The sequence below is a fragment of the Sinohyriopsis cumingii genome, chromosome 1 (assembly GCF_028554795.1).
Source record: "Sinohyriopsis cumingii isolate HCF-2022 chromosome 1, ASM2855479v2, whole genome shotgun sequence".
In the NCBI taxonomy this organism is placed as follows: domain Eukaryota; kingdom Metazoa; phylum Mollusca; class Bivalvia; order Unionida; family Unionidae; genus Sinohyriopsis; species Sinohyriopsis cumingii.
Genome location: NC_142961.1, coordinates 158,609,704 through 158,631,168, shown reverse-complemented (window position 1 = coordinate 158,631,168; position 21,465 = coordinate 158,609,704). Strand labels below are relative to the sequence as shown.

General features: G+C 37.8%; 1 protein-coding gene across 2 annotated transcripts; it reads right to left on the bottom strand.

Annotated features, from left to right (window-relative positions):
• Positions 1-16,235: 16,235 nt before the first annotated feature.
• Positions 16,236-21,444, bottom strand: LOC149808226 (transmembrane protein 18-like). 2 transcript variants are annotated; one of them, XM_089975147.1, is made up of 2 exons: positions 18,082-21,444; positions 16,236-18,042 (listed from the first exon to the last, which is right to left on the bottom strand). In XM_089975147.1, the coding sequence occupies exon 1, from the start codon at positions 21,430-21,432 to the stop codon at positions 20,962-20,964; it is 471 nt and encodes a 156-aa protein (XP_089831273.1). In that variant the 5' UTR covers positions 21,433-21,444; the 3' UTR covers positions 16,236-18,042; positions 18,082-20,961. The 2 variants fall into 2 exon arrangements, with proteins under 2 accessions (XP_089831273.1, XP_089831266.1); XM_089975140.1 differs by having other exon boundaries at positions 16,236-18,161; positions 18,202-21,444.
• Between the last annotated feature and the right edge of the window lie 21 nt (positions 21,445-21,465).

The window sequence follows — 21,465 nt, the reverse complement described above, 5'->3', positions numbered from 1 at the left end:
TGCCTGACGATACCTGGATTATTCGTGATAAACGAGATCCAGTGCGTGGTGGTAAGAAAAACGTTGTTCTCGATAAAAATTCTAAACCCGGATTGTTACTGGGAATCGATGGCCCTTATTATGCTAGATCTTATCCAGCCAGCGCTGTTGTTTATGGTATTTATCGGCTAAATAACAACCCCAACGTGAAAAATCTACCTGCGATGAAAGAATCACCGATGATAAATTGCGTGGCTGAGCGTGTCATCGAGCATATGAAAAACGCTCGGCGTGGATCTGGTCTGACCCAGTTGAGGCTAGATAAAATTAACGCGTGGGCAAGGACCGTTGCTAATGGTGCATCGGTGGACGACGTAGCTGCGTTGAGCAAAAAACTTAAATTTCCTATCACAGTGAAAACGTTATCGGGAGAAATATTATACTCGTCACCGTATAGATCTCGAGGAGCACCAATCGAGATTGTCGATCACAATTCCCACGCGTGGTCGCAGTCGGTAATGATATTTCCACGGGATCGTATTGTTAAATTTTATCCTATAGATGCGGAGAATAATAATTCCGATGCCATGTTCAGATTTATCAAAAAATTAAGCGCATCTGATCCAATATCGATATGGTTATTTTCGAGTGAAGAAATATACGATCAATTTATTTTGCCATGCGGTGATATTTACAGAGACGAAATATTACACGAGTCGATGAAAAAACTTGCGATGAAATATTCGTCGAATCCCGACCAGTTGCTAACGAATTGCTTCACAGTTCCGTCTGTGGCCGCTCACGCCGCTAGAGAGAAAAACTCGTGGAAGCCTACAAGGAACGAATTCCTCGCTGATGTTCAACTTAGTTGTATCGAATACGGCCATGGCGGACTGTGGAATACCAAGTACGATTTCGAAGATATGATCTCCGTCGACATGAGCGCGTGTTATCCTGGAAGTTTCCTTGGATATGGCGATTGTGCAGATTATTTTGCTAAATTCGGCCATCCTACCAGCGAAATGACAAGGGTAGCAATTAACGGACCGTTACCTAATTTTGTCATGACCGGATTCGCTTGTGTAACGTCATTTGAGTTTGCTGAAAATTTACATAAAATTTGTTATATTTGGTTCGGCAGGCATTTATCTCAGCGCCGTTGGGTTCCTACAGTGTTATTAAGATATATGCTAGATTCGTCGATGTTAGTGTCGTTGACGGTGAGCGAGGCGATTATATCGTATAGAAAACAGACCGATGTGTGGTTGCCAACAGATTGTGACAACGCGAAAGATATAGGAAGAAAAATAATTGGTAAATTTACTCAAGGTGGATCCGTTGATCATAAACATCGACACGCTAGATTATTTATCAACGACACCGAGATGGATTTTATAATCGCCGATACGGTATCACGAGGAATATTTTGCAACAGAGAGAATATTATGATTGATGGAGCAAAGTTAGGTACCGTGATTAGCTACCTTGACGGAGAATCAGCGCAATATACGCATTTACGATCGTCGATGCTCGCTTATGTTAGTATAAATTTGCTGTCGATGATAAACAAATTTTCTGATATCGCGGTAAGAGTCGCAACGGATTCGTTCTATATCGATAAAAAATATCAAGATAGATTGGAAAATTTAATCACCGATGGTAGCTCCTGGGGAACTTGGAGGATAAAAAACGAGGATATACTAGATTATTGCGAGGACGCCGATGTCGAAGATCGCGATGAATTTCATCGAGATAAATTTGAAGATTTTTCCAAAGCCGCATCTGCGTTTGACCCAATTTCACGCAGCAAATTCGTTTACCTAAATGGACCTGGTGGTAGCGGTAAAACAACGCGAGTAATAAACTTATTTGCAAATTCCGATATGATTGTGTTGACTCCGACTCACAGATTAGCGCGAGAAATAAAGCAACGTGGCGTTAATTCTTGCACGTATCATAGCTATTTCAAATACAGCGGTGGATCATGGGACTCGGCACGCATGGGCAATAAATATATCAACAAGATCATAATATTTGATGAGATTTGTACGGTGAATTTAGATATATTAAAATCGATCTTGACTTGGTTGGAAGGGAAAAATACCGCCGTTATAATGTGCGGCGATCATGGCCAACCTAATCCTATCGATGGCGAATCTCCTCACGAATGGCTCAGAAACTTCGTTGATTATTACGAGGAAATCGACGCTGATTATAGATCAACGGATATTTTGTTGACCGAATTCAAAAAATTAATTCGATTACAACCGAATAAGATTCAGTGTGACGTTATGAGAAAAATAATCGACGAGACTCCAATGAGCGATTTTCTAAATTTGTGGCGTCCCGATCATCTGATCGTTGCTAGTAGGAAAATTGTTCGTGATATTATTCAGGAAATGTTATTCAAACTGCATTGTGAGAAATTTCCAACGTTGCAGGTACCGTTATGCTACAGGCCCGCTAATACTCGACGACAAAATATCAACGTTACTTTGCCATGCGGAGAGGAAAAGATTTTGGTCTTGAATGATATTATCTTTGTTGATATTAATCTTGTTAATGAAGCGTTAAATGCAGAAAAATCACCGTGGAAATTAGGCTACGCAACAACGATACACTCGTCACAAGGATTAACCGTGGATGGTCAAGTTTGGATCGTCGATGATAGAATTTCTTGGTCAAATTTGGTATATTTAGCCGTGTCGAGAGTAAGAAAATTATCTCAGCTAGGACGAATTCGAGTAAATTACATCAGTGACGCTGGCGGTAGTTGAGTATCTTCTGGTACTATTTGTAATTCTTCTTTGGTAAATCCGCGTTGTGGCGCTAACGAATCTAGGATATAAATCGCTGGTCTTCCTGACGATCTTGTTACGGCGGATATTTTGTGAGTTGTAACGCTCCAGGTTGGGTCGGTTGCTCTTTTTCTGCCTCCTTCAGCCTCGCCTTCTTTATATAAATACCTGACTGTGACACTACCTAGTACAGGCTGAATTGTGGAATCTCGCTTTAGGGGTATATTCGATTTTGTAATTGCAATTGCGGGTTTCATTGCTATCGTTCGAGTTACTTCGTTATTTAGCGCGTTAATCACATGAGGCAATCTTGATACCCAATCGTGAGATCGATTATCTTGAATAAATTCACGCGCGTATTGGTATCCAAATAATCGTTCTGCGAGCGTTTTGTTGAATCTTTCGACGATAGCTTGATTGTGATGAACACCTACAATACCGCGACGGATTTTCACGTTGTTCTTTTTCATCAACGAAGTAACCGCGCCAAGAAATTCTCGACCTGGATCAACCTGGAGAAGATTCGGCCATGTCAACGGGGATCGTGAATAAATTTCGCCAAATGCCTTTGCAATTTCCGTTGCTGTTTTATTCGATAACGGCTCGGCTTCTTTATACCTGCTAGCGATATCAACGATTGTCAGGACATATTTGTACGTGACTCCGTCAACGGTATCGTGAGGAAGAAACATTAGATCCGCCTGATGGACCTCATTAGGGACGCTGACAGTGAAACTCGAGTATGGTATTTTCTTAGGTGGAGGAAGATATATTTGCCAAATTGCCTGTTTTGATAACCACGATTCAGCGACGGATTGTTTTACTTTAGCGGCTTTAGCGAGTTTGGCAATCGCTGATTTTCCTCGCCAGAATCCTCGCGGAGAATAATATATTTGTTCCATATTATTTACCAGCACCGAATACTAATTTACCTTTCATCGCGCCTTTTATCAACCAGGATGCCAATTTTTCTTTGAAACTTTTATCAGGAATCGCGTCTAGTGCGTGAATTAGCTTGATATCAGCGAGATGTCTTTGTTGTAAATCTCCGCTGCGATATGCGAGATCGTGATAGTAACAAGCTTTATCGATTGCGTTTACCGGATCTTCACCTTGCTTTGGTTGGTCATTATCGTCGAGTCTGATATCGAGCCTCGTTCCGGGTCCACAATAATTGTACCCTGGTAGATGCTTCTCTCCGGGATATTTCGCCCAGGGCAGCCCAGGTAGATTTTTCATGGAGGCGGCAATGTCTCCTCCGGTTCTAGTTTTATTTTTACAAATCTAAACTTGCGTGTCTTGCAAACTTCGCATTCTCCTGCAATTGCGTTCCTGTTATTGCGTGTAACGATTTCGGTTGGATTTATCGTAGCTGTGTGCGTGCGGCACTTAACACAATATAGATCCATGTATTTTATTAACATGAATGTAATTGATTTTTCAGCCACGAAACGACGCGAGCAGGTGAAACATCATGCGGTATTACCGAATTCGATTAGAATGATAATCATTGGTCCATCTGGATCTGGTAAGACACAGTTGTTATTGAATTTGATCATGCGATGGCTAAAATGGGACAAATTGTATTTGGTTGCACCATCCGTTGACGATCAACGTTGTTATCAAGTGCTAAAGGAATTCAGTGACAATACCGATGAGGGTACAATCGAATTTATCACAGACATCAATGAAGCTCCATCTGTGTAGAATTTGGACGGCGATATTAATAATCTTGTTGTTTTCGATGACGTTATGCTGGACAAGCAGACCAACCCGGCTAGGATATTCTCGCGTGGCAGACACAAGAATACCGATGTTATTTACGTAACACAGAGATATACGCAGATTCCAAAGGTGATTAGGGACAATTGTAATATTTTATCGGTATTCAATGGCGTGGACACGCACACGCTGAGAAATATTCATCAGACCTGGTGCAACGGCGACATGGATATAAAAAAAATTAAAAATTTGTTCAGCCGCGCTCAGGCAACGCCACACGGTTTCATCACGATAAATCTTCACGATCCACGCAGTCGGTATCGAATCGGTCTTGATCAAATTTATTCATGAAAAATCAGCCCAACCATGCAACAAAAAAATTAACACAAAAAATTATTCCCTGACATTTATTTTTCCTGTCTCGAACGCTATATTTACTAACACACCGGCGCGACCAACCGATGCATCCGGTCTGAAATGCATGAAAATTAGCTCCCGTAGAAGGCTTTATTTTTTATTTCTGAGGCTTCTACGGAGAAAGTTCGCGTAGGAAGGTTTATTTGGTCTGTACACGAAGGTCTGTTAAACTTCCCTGCTGCTCGATGTGCCGTCTTTGTATTGCCTTTGCTCTGTCTGCGCGGCGTTAAAGAAATTGACATGCGCGTGAGAAACTTGGCAGACTACAGGTCAAAGAGACCAAGTATCAAATCAGGGCTGAGTTAGGGAAGTATAGGCGGGGCACCTGTCCGAAGTAGACCCTTACTCTACATGTCATTTTACGATCACTTCAGTACTCGCCAGTATTATGACCGGACTGTCTGGGAACCGCTCCGGTGGCCCAGTAGTTAGAGCGTCCGCCTCGGATGCGGGAGGTCGTGGGTTCCATCCCCGGCTGAGTAATACCAAAAACTTACAAAAATGGTACTAACAGCTGCCTCGCTTGGCACTCATAATATGACTGGGTTGGACATCATGCTACATGTCTGCGGTATGATGCACCAGTGCTAGACATCACTATAAACTGCCACACAGCAGACTTATGACTGAAAATTTTTTTTAAAGCTACGTTAAAAATCCAAATCACACACACACACACACACACACACACACACTGTATGGAAGGAGAAATTATTATTCGACCTTAACACGGTGCTTTACGCTGAATTATGGCTCTAATTCTTTTGCAGACCACTCTAATTCTATTACCGAGCTTTCTACTTATATTATAGAGGCCTGCGATTCATTTATAGAGGTCAACAAATGAGACAAATATTGAAGTCTCTAACTGACTTAGAGATCTCAGTAACATATAACTAATTATATTGTAGAGATCTAAATAGAGAGGTCTGTATTGTAAAATGGGCCACCCTTATATTCCCGCATGGGAAGTACATTATATGGAGGGATCACTGGTGCTCGACCCGAGTTCGATGTTGAAAATTAGAGTAATAATCAGAAGGAAACAATCATACCGAGTGCAATATTACCTCATATTACCCCCATGACCTGTTCTAGCATAGGACCCTGTCTTTTATACTATAAAAGAGAGACAAGGTAAGTAACTGTCACGTTGCGAACACAGCCCTCATGTAAACGACTTACGTGGGGGGGGGGGAGAGAATGTCACCACGACATTGGCGACTGACCTTTGTTGCATAAGATTGCGGCTTGGATCGACACTGGAGGGAACAAAGGGGTGGCTATCTTCAAAGGGACGAAGTAACTGGTAAAACCGGAAAATGTTGTTTATTCACACCCAAGCTACGGCAGATCCGCGGGAGAAAGAAATTGACATGCGAATGAGAAACTTGGCAGACTACAGGTCAAAGAGACCAAGTATCAAATCAGGGCTGAGTTAGGGAAATATAGGCGGGGCATCTGTCCGAAGTAGACCCTTACTCTACATGTCACTTTACGATCACTTCAGTACTCGCCAGTATTATGACCGAAGCAGAGGTCTAGTAAGTTAGGGAGTGAATTCTAAGAGGGTACTCCGAAAGCATGTTATTCATAAAAGGGAGAGCGGGAATTCAGACATGAAAAGCTTCTTAAAGAGAAGCTTTCGGTGCTGTTTATAGTTGTTCGGGTTGGACCGAGTGCCACCCAGTGCCGGACTAAACCCTGTGGAGGCCCTTAGGGAGTCGAAATCTTGGGGGTCCCTCGGAAATTATCTCCTAATACGTTTTATCAATATTATTTTGATCCGTTGTCGCGGGGCCCCTAGGCCGGTGTTTACTCTGCCTATTTGGTAATCCGGCACTGGTGCCACCCATAGGTGACGAAGAAGGGAGAAGTTGTTATAGAGGTCACTGGATCGGACAGAATAACAGAGGCAAAAGTTTGAAGGCAGACTGGAGAACGGAAGTGGAGGATGTGGAAGGTGAAGGACTTAGTCGAGGGACGCAAAGGAAAATACTACAGATGAGGAAAGTAGTAGGAGGAAACACTCTCACGCTGCACATCAAATGATGAAATTTGCAGATTAAATAGATCGACCGAGTGGAGAAATTGTGGAAATGTACTTGTGTTGTTTGAATATTTAGACCTGTTATTAAATTGTTATTCCTAACTTTGTAAGTTTTATATGTTATCCACATAGACCGTAGGCATTGTTGACTGGGGCTCGAGGCTGTATATCCATCTATTTAAAAATTTAAATTGTACGTCCTCCTACGAAATTAGCAATAATACCCTAGGAGACAATGTTATAGTAACTTTCAAAACCTTCGTTCCACACCTCACCCTCGATCTCCTTCTGCTATTTCCGTCTTTTAAGACACACGACCATAATCTATGCCACGTTGCACAGGAGCGTAACTTTGTCCGGCAGGCAAAATTCGCGCAATTCGTTCGTTCGGTGCCCGTAGCTTCAGTTTGATGCAATGCAGAAAAGTCAATGATTGCTTTGTGAATAGAAAAATATCTTAGGAGTAAAATAAGTGACGAAGGTTTTGGAAGTTACTTACCCTCTCTCTTTTATATATGATAGATAGGGTCCTATGTCAGAACGGGTCATATGGGTAAACTGAGGTAATGTTGTCACTCGGTATGATTTTTTTTTTTTCCTGTTAGATTATGGCTTTTTTTCAACATCAAGCTCCCGTCAAGCACCTGCGGGAAGGATTGGTATATCGTGTGCGTAATACGGAAAAGAAATGTTTTCATGTAAACCCACTTTGTATGGTATTTTCGCAACCAAAAGAAGAAAATATTTGTCTGTTAGGGTAGAATTTTTGAGTAAACTTATTAGGATAGAATTTTTCAGTAAATTGTACTAAAAGCAATTTTTTTTTATTCCTGTAATACAAATGTGTATTATTTTAATGAAGATTGTGGTGCTTTTATGTTAAATTAAAAAACCCTTGAACAGTTTAACACAGTTCTCTTGTATGATAAGTCAGCTGATTTAGACTCAGTAGCAAGGTGTGCTGAGCAAGCCAAATTCATTTGTGCTGAGTATATCAGAACAGTTTCACGTGGTTTCTTTAAGAAAATAAGGTCTTACAGAAGATTTTATGTCTGATGAAGTACACAGACACAGAGAATATCAGGCCTCTTTCTGATTCGAGACGAATGAACGTAAAAAGTAGCTAGACGACTGTTCATATTTAGCCTGAGGATACGTCCAAAATCGCGTATAAAGCGAGAACAATCTTGGCGCAAATCAGTTCATTCGTCGAGAATCAAGAGGGGTTGTTTTTCCTACAGGTAAGCATCTGTCTGCTTTTGTAGACATTCTTTGGAATATAGGGACTACTAATGTTCAAGATTTCAATGGTAATAATTCAGTCTAGGCTCGACATATTGCAAAATTGTTGTACATTCTTTTTCTGTTATGTATTATAATTAGAAAGTTGAATTGTTTAAAAAAAATTATATTCATTTAAATTTATACTATTGTTTATTGTAAATGACGAATTCGCTTCATTCATCGAGAACCAAGAGGGCTTGTTTTTCTTACAGTCGTTCCGGTACCTCTCGTTTCGCCGTATTTCCTTAGATGTAGGCATATCTACACAGTTATGAGTGACACCTCCTTTTAGCAAGCCTTAACTCTCTGCCTCTGTCTTCCTCTCTCACTCTGACTATGGGAATAACATTGAAAAGTTATGAAAACAATGTTTATAACAAGCTGTGAAGACATGACAACTGGTGGACGAATATCATGAATAAAGGTGTCACTCTGCATAATTATGATTTAGGGAACAGACTCGAATCGAAATTATTGCGAACAGCACACTTCACGCCGACCAGTTATGCCACATCAACACCAGAAGCAGCCGCCTTGCCGAGATCAGCGACAGCGCCACCCTATTCACAAAACAGATCCTTGATTCCATCAATTTTTCTTCTTTTGGATGGTCCAACAGCTATCTACACATCGCCAGTGACAATTTGCCCACCAGTGTCAACTTTCCAGACGATTCCGGCAAGTGTAACAAATACCTTGTCGGCACCTAGTTCAGCACCAGTGATCCAGTTTCCATTTGACCACAATTCAACTAACCTAACGCCACCAACGCCCAGTCCAGCACCAGTGCCCAACTGATTTGACGCCACCAACACCCGAAAGTTCCAGCCAGCTACAGCCATTATCTGTAACAATTTCGCAAGTGCTTGCGACTCCTGATAGTACTCTTTGCACGGAAAAATCCAATGAACATTGCACATACTTTCTGTATACTGATTACCTTTAAACAAGTTTGCGTAGTTTCTGCTTAACTTGCCAGACAGGTGATTTTCTTATTGTCTTGTTGGCCCTGCAACCGGTCAATTCACAAAACTTAATAAGGGCTTTCTCTGGTTTTCGCACCTCATTAAGCAGTTGACGTGATTGTTTTGTGTGTGAGGGTTGAGATATAACGTGTTATATATGTCTATGGTATGGGGGCAGTGCCGGATTTAGGTATATGCCAAACAATCTACAGCCTAGGGCCTCAAAGTCTGAACTCACAGTCTGAAGGGGCCTCTCAAATTTATTTTATACCAAATAGGGCCTCTACAGCTTCCCATAGCTTTGGGCCTCGCTATGTCTAAATCCAGCACTGTGGCACTGTATGGGGGTGGGGGTACTGATGCACGTCGATAAACTTTGTTGACAAAGGACGGACACACGGCGGATGTATTTCATATATTCTGACACGTATGTTCATTTTTATTAACAAGGGTATTCGGTGATATGAAGAAAGACAATAAAGTGTGAACAGTAGAACAACAGAGAAGAAAACAATGATAGCTCATTTCGTTAAAGTTACTACCTAATGAAAATAAACAGCAAAACTTAAATTCCAGTAAAATAAACGTGAGGTTTATTTAAAGAAAATAATTAGTAAATGATTACAATGAATAGTCTGGTATTGATAGATGGAGATAAAACTTTTGAGAAAAATAAGGACAGCATATATATTTTGTATGTGCAAAAAAATGGAATAAATGGAACTGCGCTGGAATGCTTACCATGTTATACACCACACACGATTATAGCGTCTTGTGTTCAGTAACTTTTTGACAAAAAAGTCGAATATAAGGCCACACAATGGCGACAATGCGAAACAGGATCGACACTAGCAAACAGACACAAGGAACCAGTGCTGGACCGGTCGAAAAACAGTCCGATTAAAATCAGATCTCCAGTTTCCTACGTGAAGGAAACAAACCAGTTAAATGATTACCGAAATAAGCGGTTGTCTAGGACGTGAGGTTAAATGGGGCACCACATTTGAGGAAAAATTATCGGGGTGGGGCCAGCGGTGTGGTTCGCCTAGGGCACCAGTTGTTGGCAGCTGTTCTATGGCTGCTCCTGCATGCCAGTAGAAGAAGTGATAGTCGAAGATGAACAGGAAGTTACACGTCTTGCACGAGAAAATATTAAGTTTAACTGAATAAGTCTTGGAGCAGGTGCTCCCACCGGAACTGGAGTTCAGAGAGCTGGAAGCAATGCCTCCGCAGGTGTTGTCTTTAATTTGAGGCTGAAGAAAGAGTCTTGGAGCAATTCGTTCCAAAAGATAACCAGTTCTTATTCCCTGCAAAGGAGCTGGCTTGCAGCATGGTCCGAATGTAGCACATACACACGGATCAAACATCTGGAACCATCATGCCACGTCATCCATTTGATCAGGTCACTAAAACCTCTGCCTAACCGCATTCACATTATTAGCTCTTCAGTCCTACACTCATGTATATTCTTTAAAATGTGGCATCTTATCTCCGTTAGGTCTCCAAGTACCGAAACTGGGTACTATGAGTGATCCCCCATGCTTATATAACACGCCATTGTGGACCTACAAACCTCTGCCTCTCCCCAAATACTTCAGAGGAAATGGGATTTTCAGCCCCGTATTCCTTAAATTTCAACACTAATCAGGGTCATTCTGTTGAACTCTCTTAGTTGTTCCATACTCCAAATGCCTAACCAACTGGACTCGCTTTTTCGGCGTTACTGTTGGAGTCATGGTCTACTCCCTCTCTACAGCAGTCTTATCGGACCGCTTGGAAACTCTACGGACAATAGCCTTCGTATAGTTGTTTCTCTTGCATTAGTATCCAAGCACTGCTGCATTAGTATCCAAGCACACCTGACAATCGCCTCTCTTACATTTACGAGGGATCTCATAAGCAATAACTCTAGCTTCATCATCCACTCCAACACGAACGAAGTGGCATCGATGTCTATCATAAATGTTCCATCCAAGCTGGGATAAGTCAGAATAAGTACAACCAAGTAAAGAGTTTGATTTACTTAGCTGAGACAGAAGGTATACAGTTGAGGAGAGGTAGCCATGGTAGCATAGTAGTTAGCATGATGGACTCATGACCGAAGTATGCGGGTTCAAATCCTACTAACAGAACAGCCTGGGTCAGCTACCATTGCGTGTCCTTGCACAAGGCATTTACTCTGATTGCCTGGACATTAATAACTTATATGTGTTGCTGTACCATAACGCACCAAACGAAACCAATCAATTAAGGAGAAGTTTTGAACAACCCTTCTACAATGGGAAGCTGTACCAAGAAATCTTCAAGCTTTCATTGCATTGCACAATATATGCCAGTTCTTAACACTTTCTACCTTGCTTGGATCACATATTATACCCTCTTTGGACACGTGGTGTCCTTTTTATATATCCTTCCATCGTGTCCTGACTATGAGACTTGCTTTTGAAACAAACTATATTTTGATTGCTTGAATTTTAAATTGGACTCAATGAAACCTGCAAGGACTAATTTCATATTTTACAAAGCAAACTCGAAAGTACTACCAATCATGATAATGTCATCTATATAAACTAAACACTCAATCCATGTAGCACGACATGGACCAAGGGCACAACAGAAACAGTTGAGTTAGACCAAGTTGGTAACACCTTAAATTGAAATAGTCCTTTGTAACTATATAAGGTTGTTTTCTCTCTTATCATTTTTCATTCAACGCTACTTGCCAGTATGCACTGGCAAGTTCTAAAGCGGATAAATACGTCGATCCAGTCATAGGATCCAGAGTCATCTATTCTAGAGAGCAGATGCATGTCTGTATGAGGTAACATTCAGTTTCCTGCAGCCTATTTAGAACCTGACAGTTCCATCTTTTTTATATACAAAAAAGAATTGCGCAACCCAAGGGCTGTCACCTGCATATATTACAAGTGCCTCTATGTTTGTGTTTATGTGTGTATGTTTGTTTGTTTGTCTTTTAGCCGAGGGGTTAGCCGCCTCACCCCACTCCGATCTGACTCTGGCCTGAGCGATCGTACACAGTATGATTAGAATTGTGTCTTGTTGAGTTTACACCATGCCCACTTGACTTTGAATTGGACGCACTATTACATGTGACTTGGGATACCCCACCTTTAGACATCCCGTGACCTCCATCTGCCACCCAAGCGCAAAAAGAAGTTGAACGCACTGACCAATTGTAGAACAAGCATTTAAACAATGGGAAAAATTGCTCGACAATACAGTTTTGTAGAAGGCAATGCCTCGAGTTACAAGGTGATTCCTACCATAAGGAGTGTGTGTGGGATTTGGAATTTCAACATAGGTTTAACAATTTGAGCCATATCGCTACAATGTCTGCAGTGTGGCAGTTTATAGTGATGTTTAGTACTGAGGCATCATGCCGCAGATATGTGGCATCATGGTCCACCCAGTCACATTATCTTGACACCACGCAGACCAGTTCTAACCTCGTAACGCTGAGCGCCAAGCGAGGCAGCTGCAAATACCATTTTTTTTTAAGAAAAAGTCTTTGGTATTATTTGGCCGGGGTTCGACCCCACAAAATTCCCAAATCCGAGGCTGACGCTCTAACCACTTAGGCCACCGGAGCATTTCACCACGATGGAAATGAGACCCAGAAACAGGTTAAGTTTGTTTTTTGTTTGTTTTGTTTTTTGTTGTTGCAAAGGAAGCGATGTTTCAGCTTAAGTGGGCCAAGAAGCAGTGTTACTGCATGGGAGATTGTGCACATTCAGCCTTTTGATATCTTGTTCCCCCAAGTTTCTTCAAAGGAAACATACTTCCCTTCAATGGATGTGTCCTGGTCATAAAAGTATTCTTTGAAACAATCTAGTTATTACACTACCAATAATGAAGCACTATCACCACTTCTTCCTCCACCACCTACTAGCTATAGACACACAAAAAGTTATCATTCCTGATAATGTGAGGAAAGATCAAGATTGGTGGAACAGAGATACTCCTTTCTACAATGGAGTATCAATAACGGTGACTGAAGGATTCCAATAAAATATATTCCACTGATTGTTTGAAAGCTGGTCATGATTTTATCAGGAAAGTTTCTTTCACAGCAAGTTTCCTGCATACATTCTCAATCAAAGACTATATTGCAATGTTTTAGAATTATTTGGCAATATAATGTTGTCTATAGCTGTGGGGCTGTCATTTCGATGGTAGGATCATTTTTGTGTGCTTTAGTGATAAATAAGGCCATTGGCATACTCAACTAAACAAGATGCACAATCTTGTCTCACAAACAAATGTTATTACAATGCTGTGTTTCAAAGGGAAATTAACACAAGATACAAAGATGGTGCGAAATATAGAATGTCTGACCACTTGTCTTGTTTGAAAGCACATCCTTCCAACAGATGAAAGTTTTACAGATAAATGTCTGCTATCGTTACTTTACAATGGAATCCACAATCAGCTGCTTTGGGTTTCACAAATGATTGATACCACTTGGTTCATGTTGCTATCTTACAAGACTAAAAGATGATTTTAAACATTTTATGCAATCTGTCTTTGCGGATTTTCTGTTTGTTGATATCATCTCATCTTGTGCATGTTTATTTGCATTATTGTTTGAAGATTGCCATCATGGTCTTTATTTCAATGACATGTTTATAGTAATATGTTTCACGTTAGTGGTGCAATTATGACTTGTCTATTATTTCACACCGATCAGTGTATTAAACTCAGTAGACATTAGTGCTGATGTTCTAATGGGCATTCAGGTATGGCAGCTTTAATGGCCATTTTCAAGTGTTAGAATTTCACATACATTTACCCATGTTCTTTGTTTGTCGTGTTTTATCACCTGTACATAATTTTGTATCATCTATTTCTATTATCACTAATTTATAAATAAGGACAATTATTTGTGTATTTTACCTTTAAATTAATGGCTGAGCTCATCGAAATGGAACAGACACTTGATGTAGATACATTATATGACTTGCCAATAAGTGATTATCCATATAAATTGTTATGTAGTGCTAGTATCAAAATCGCCAAGGATTTAATAAAGTCATACTGTTATAGTTTTATGTATTATCTCGTAATTCCACTTTTGCTCTTTGTGACCATATCGCACCCTGCCATAAGTTCTGATTCAACATAAAATACCCTTAATGTTATATCCTATGATAGTCCTTGCTGCAATATATTAGTATGGATGGTTTAGTGTTATATCCTATGATAGTCCTTGCTGCAATATATTAGTATGGATGGTTTAGTGTGTAATTTTATAAAACAGGCATTTCTAAATTCTTCAGAAATGTTAATCTTTATGTGATGGTCATGTAAATCTCCAAGAGTTTACATATTGAACGGAAATATGACACCAACCTACTTCTAATATTCATCGTGATAAATTTTAATTGTTAGGCGATGTTTAAAACTTTTATACTGATGGTATAGCTGTTACATTCAACCTTTCAAAGATAATTGTGTATTCGTTTGGATGAATGTCTTTTCTGAAATATTCAGACAGCTTTAATCTTTCTGAATACTTGTTTGTAGTCATGAATCTAATGCTATGTCCAGTCCTAACTGTCCTTGTCACTAGTATTTCTGTTTCTTCTTTCTTGAACCTATCCACTATAAAATCTTAACTGAATAAAATATATTCGTTGTTGCTAGGTACGATTTTTACTTCTACAACTGGGTAATGTTTAAAACCGTAGAAGAAATTAATGAACAATATGTATATTTAAAATAATTTGGAATTCATGTTGCAACCGCTGTGCTGGAGCAACTTGTTAAATGTTCATGGCCATCTCTTGATTTACACAGATGTAACATATATTTCTTTAATTATAATATCATTCATATTCCTCTATGAACAATAACGCTATTTTTCTAAATGTGTTAAATGTACATTTACTTGTGTCCTTTTGCTTTCAGTAATTCAAACCATTCTTGCAAATTAACCTTCTGGGCTGAAATATTTTTTTAATTATGTTCTGTATCTGTTGGTCATATGTTTCAATATCTAGTTTGACAGCTTCTTTTTTTAAAATAACTACTACAATGGAATTCTGCAACCTATTCTCTCTTCTTGTTGAGTAGGTTGTTGAATTCTTCCACTGGTAATTCTCTGTGTTAATTAACATTAAAATTTACTTGCTGCTCAACTTGTTCATACGCATTAGGGGTTGTCCATTAATTATGTCAACAAAATGGGGGGAGGGGGTTTGAAGAAGTTTGACAATTGTTGACATGGGGAGGGGGGAGTTCAAGATAAATTGACGTCAACAATGTTATTTTTTACAAAAAATCAGCCACTATGTCCATTATAACAACTGAGGAACATTTGGCTTCCCTATGGGAAGATGATAGAAGCTAGAATATAAACTCTCGATTTCTTCATGAATTCAAAGTGTTATAGTCAATTTGAAATCTGTTAAACAAGTAAAACAAATGTATTAAAATTTATTTGTAGACCTTTTAATTTCCAGAATTCTATTTTCAGCATATTTTTTAGCATAAAAGCCAGCCATATAAAATATTGTTAGTTTGGGGGGGGGGGGTAAAATTTTATTAGAGGGGTCACTGAAAGTCTGACAGTTGTTGACAAGGGGGGAGGGGGGTAAAAAACTGCCTAAAAATTGTTGACATAATTAATGGACGTCCCCTTTTTTGCATTCCATTTCCTCTGAAACTTTTATATGTTGCCTGTTATCATTTTCTGTATACAGCATTCATAATTAATAGCTTGTCAATTCAGATGAAAACCTGACTGTATGGTCTATACTGGAAAATGTAATCTCTCTGTACATGTACATGACACAAACCAGAGTCAAAACAAAAAAGATGCAGTGAGAGTGCCCACAACTTGGAAATGCCATAGAAAATTGCAGCTACAGCAAAACAGTTATTGGTATAAGTAAAAATTCTTGCTGTGACTATCACAAACTTTGTAAAAGGTGCTGTTATTCCAAAACCTCCAAGCAAATCATTTGTAAACACACTCAAACAATGACTACAAAATATTGCTAATGGTTTCAGTAATTTTTATTCTCCATGCCTATTTTTAAAGAATCGTTACTATTGCGATGTATTTATATCCATCATTATATTTTAATACCCTTGCACATCAACAATGTCTGCTTGCCACTGGCTATCCAAACATGTACCCTTCTGAATTTTTTTCCCTCTTTTGCTTGCTTGTGCAATGTATCAAGACTGTTTGGTTAACCATTCATCACATATTATCTTTATTATTATCTTTATTATTACTAGTGTTCATTAAATTAGTGAAACTTAGTTCTTTCATTTTTTTATTGAAATTTCAAGCTGACCTCAAGCTGAAAACAGCATTATGCTGCAGTAAAGCTTGAGACACTACAGGGGAAATATATCCCTACATAATGAAACAGAACACTGAAAACAATATTCATTGGAGGTCTCATAAATTTACAGTTCCAAACATGTTTTCTTGAAGTCTACTTATTCTAAGTTGAATTATCTTGCAATCCAAAATGACGACAGATGGATGGATAACCAGACAAATGAAGAAAGTGATTACTCTAAAGATCGCAGCTATAAATAACTGAGGACCTAATATGACAGAAGTGAATTAAAAATTCATCTTTCCATATAGTTTACTATCTGAAAAAAAAGTATTAATTTTTTTTAAATACAAGGAAGGAAATCAAAATGTTTCATATGAATGAATATCTTGTAGATTTTTTTCACAGGTACATTATCAATCACATCCTCTAAGTTGATGAAATATGCATTTCATGAAATGGACCTAATATATCCATGCTGCTAATGTAAGTTTCATATTTAAAGATTTTAAAACGACATGAATACACAAAAGCAAAATAAACGGAGTTCACTTAATTAAGCTTTCTCCAAATATATTTTGCATCTAAACTGAACTTGCAAAAGTATTTTTTATCCAATCAGTAACACAGGTTTACATTCTGTTAAGATCAGACTCTACCATTAAATTGGCAGTAATCATCCTATACAAACATTAGTCCTGGGACTTTTTTAAAAATCAGATAACAAAGATAAATGTTATTGCCTACAAATTTAATAGGATAGAGTTTACACAAGTGCTTGCCATTACAACTTCTGGACATGAGACATTTAAAGACAGCAAGTTATCTGATCATAACTGACATAGAGTCATGTTGGGTGAAAGGACAACAACCCTCAACATGTAAATACATATTAAATGCAATGTCACTAAGAAATCTGACTTAATCTCTAAAGAAATCAGTGAATTTTCAAGGCAATACAGGGACCATATAGCATTGATATTTTTCATAAATCTATAGCCCACCCACCCCATTCCTGACTGCATCAAGTTCATGATACTTAAATCATTACACACAAGATTCTGACAAAATCATTATACCTAAATCATAGCTCAGGATTCTGACAAGATCATGATTAAAGGTGTCATTGGATACCCGGGTACTCACCCATTCATAATTACCTAGGTAATAAAATTAGCTATAGGGTATCCAATTAGTTCAAGTAAAAAGATTACATATATATATATATGTATATATATATATATATATATATATATATATATATATATATATATATATATATATATATATATATATATAATTTCCGAATTCAGATCAAAGATAATATCTGTGATGTCAGTAGCAAGCAAGACACAAAATAAGGATTACTGTTCTTCATACTGTAAATGTGCATTTCAGATTCACATTTAATATAATTTCTGTCGGGTACCAGGTTGACTTTTTCTAAAATTTTGACATCTCTGCTCATTATACCAAAATCACTACACAGTTATCTTATATGTTCATGATACCTAAATCACAACATACCAATTTCTGATATTTCATGATACCTAAATCAAAACACACCAATTTCTGATAATTTCATGATACCTAAATCACAACACACCAATTTCTGATAAATTCATGATACCTAAATCAAAACACACAAATTTCTGATAATTTCATGATACCTAAATCACAACACACCAATTTATGATAATTTCATGATACCTAAATCAAAACACACCAATTTCTGATAACTTCATGATACCTAAATCATTACACACAGATTTCTGACTTCATGATACCTAAATCATTAAACAGTTTTCTAACAAGTTCATGATACCTAAATCATTACACACAGACTTTTAATGTGTATGATACCTAAATCATTACACAAAGATTTCTAATATGTTTATGATACCTAAATCATTATACAGATTTCTGACAACTTCATCATACTTAAATCATACAGTTTTCTGACAACTTCATGATTCCTAAATTATTAGTTTTTTGACAACTTCATGATACATAAATCATTACACATAATTTTCTGACAACTTCATGATACCTAAATTACACATAATTTTCTGACAACTTCATGATACCTAAATCATTACACATAATTTTCTGACAACTTCATACCTAGATCATTAGTTTTCTGACTTCATGATACCTAAATCATTACACACAGATTTCTGACTTCACGATACCAAAATCATTACACAGATTTCTGACAACTTCATGATACCTAAATCATTACACACAGTTTTCTTACATATTTATGATATCTAAATCATTACACACAACATCTACCACACATAGAGTATTCATATGTATGCTGACATTTTAACTGAAAAAATACAACAAATGGATTTCATAAATAGCTAAATAGGGAAGACATAAATTAGAAGATGCTATAGATTAACAACCGAAACTGAAAAAATTTCTTGCAATTTTCTGCAGCAGTAGAATTATTTTATCAAACTTCAAGCACTTTCTTGAGACTGGGCCAATCAAATAACTTTTTTCCCAGACAATTCACTTGTCCAACCTACATTTTCACTTATCCAAATATTTCAATCTTGTGCTTAGGTTCATTGAGATGTATGCATTTTAATCCATGTTAAGAGCAAAAGCAATGTACAACATATTTATTTCTTTAAATGGCTTTAGTTTTTACTTTTTGTTATTGTGAAGGTATCATGTATACACTAGTTTTTACTCCACTATGGCAGGTAACCTCAGTACTTCCATCAGCAAGAATGGAAAGCTATTTACTGGAATTCAGACCCTTCCCAACTTCTTTTTTCAAGACCTGGTCAATGGACAGAACAAAGTCTCTTGCCCTGAGTGTTATTACAATTAGTACCAAGCTACAGAACAAAGTCTCTTGCCCTGGTTGTTATTACAATTAGTACCAAAAAGTCTCTTGCCCTGAGTGTTATTACAATTAGTACCAAAAGGTCTCTTGCCCTGAGTGTCATTACAATTAGTACCAAAAAGTCTCTTGCCCTGAGTGTTATTACAATTAGTACCAAGCTTAAGACTTCTGCTCCTGGACGGCATACAACATTTACATATCAGAAAATGGTTTTTCACATTCGGCTTGGGTGTGGGCTGTGTTAAGTTTTAAAATGGCCGTTCCTAGTGTTAGCAACCCCAACTTTAGGGATTTACTGCACAGTCTGTCATGCTTATACTACCTTAATACGATCCAAAACTATCGTGAGATTTCCTTAATTAAATCCTAAATTTGTCAGTTTCATTGAAAAATACAATTTTTCCAGTTTGGGATATTGTCTGCAATAACTGCAAAACATCTTTCCTTCAGAGTCAATGAATTTAAGCCTTTTATAGTTGTTAGTTGTGTCATATTTGACATTTTTTGCTGCCACAAGTCTGATAAATATCTCTTTGGAGGAATAGTTACCTTAGACACAGTGGAAGCCTTGTGTTGTATCCTCCCACTTTCAAGAATTTTCCTTCTGTGTATCTTCCTGATGACCTTTCTTGTGAAAATAATTTAGTAAACTCACTTTATCATCTCCATGTCATTTGACATCAACTAAAATCATATCATATTCATCCCTTAACACCGTTTCATTGTAATTGTTTTGCTTAAAAAGCAATACTGCACTTTGAAGTCAATCCTCAATACACATGTAATCAATTGCAAAAAATTAAAGACCCATTAACATAATTTAATCAGTTCATACTAATACTGAGGCTGACAAAGGGCCTTTCATTAATTTCATTGCATTGACTCTTGATATAAATCAAAGGGTGACCCACTCATTATTATCAAAGTTGAGTAAACACAATATAACAAGTTCATTTTAAAGCACTGCTAATTGATCATAGAGGATATGCTTTGTTTGAATTCTTTTAATTAGCAGATAATTTGGTAACTTAGCCCAACATACAGTCAAGCAGGAATAGAAATAGTGCAAATACGACAATTAACAATGACCAATAACTGAAGCATATAAGAATATGAATGATTAAATTGAGTTTGATTCAAGTGTTTAGTGTGACCAGAGGGCATGAATGGTCAGATAAAGGTAGAAAAGGTGATCAAACTATAAAATTAATGCTTGCCCAATTTGCCTATAAATAGGAAAAAAAGTACTCATCCTAAACTAACACAGTGGAAATGTTTACTCGTCCGACTTTGAAAATGCAGATGTCTGGCTATGTGATTTGATCAGCCCTGTCTTGAGATTTCATGTCATTGAAGAACAAATAATAATTTTATATAACATAATTGTTATCAAAATACTGGAAATTGTCCACCGAAAATTGATCTCTTTAAGTGATGAAAATTCATTGAAAAATGGCTAATTTAAACTGTACAAAATGGTGAATGAGAAAAAATTCATATTTTCTCACACGGAAACCTACATTAGAATAAATCTGAACCTCCCTCAGAATTCAGTGTCGAAAAATTGTCACTTTTCCTTTTTATCTTCAGAGGATGTATCATCTGGGCTTTCATCATGTTGTTCAGACTCTTTCTTTGCATTTGTCTTTGACCTTTTTCTATATTTCATTTGCTTTACATTGTTTATGAGAACACCTACATCCCAAAGCCAACAGACAACCATCACAAGACAATTAAATAATAATGGAATGGAAAACACTAAAGAAAAAAACATTCCATTACTGTCAAAATATTGCTGCCGTGCAAACAGCTTCCAATTATGAGCTGCCCATTCATTGATACTCTCTGCAAAGAAAACCAACAAGGTTATCATCCCAAAGTAAACTGCCTGGGCTGCTCCTTTGTTTCTGGTCAGAATTGTGGCAATGATACACAGCACATGAAATGTACCAAGTCCAAGAAACCATGGTTCTGACCAATCAATTGATTTCAAATATTGCCAAATGCCATTTAATTCTGAGACATTAATTGGTTCCATTTTTGCAATAATGAATAGTTCTCAGGGATTATT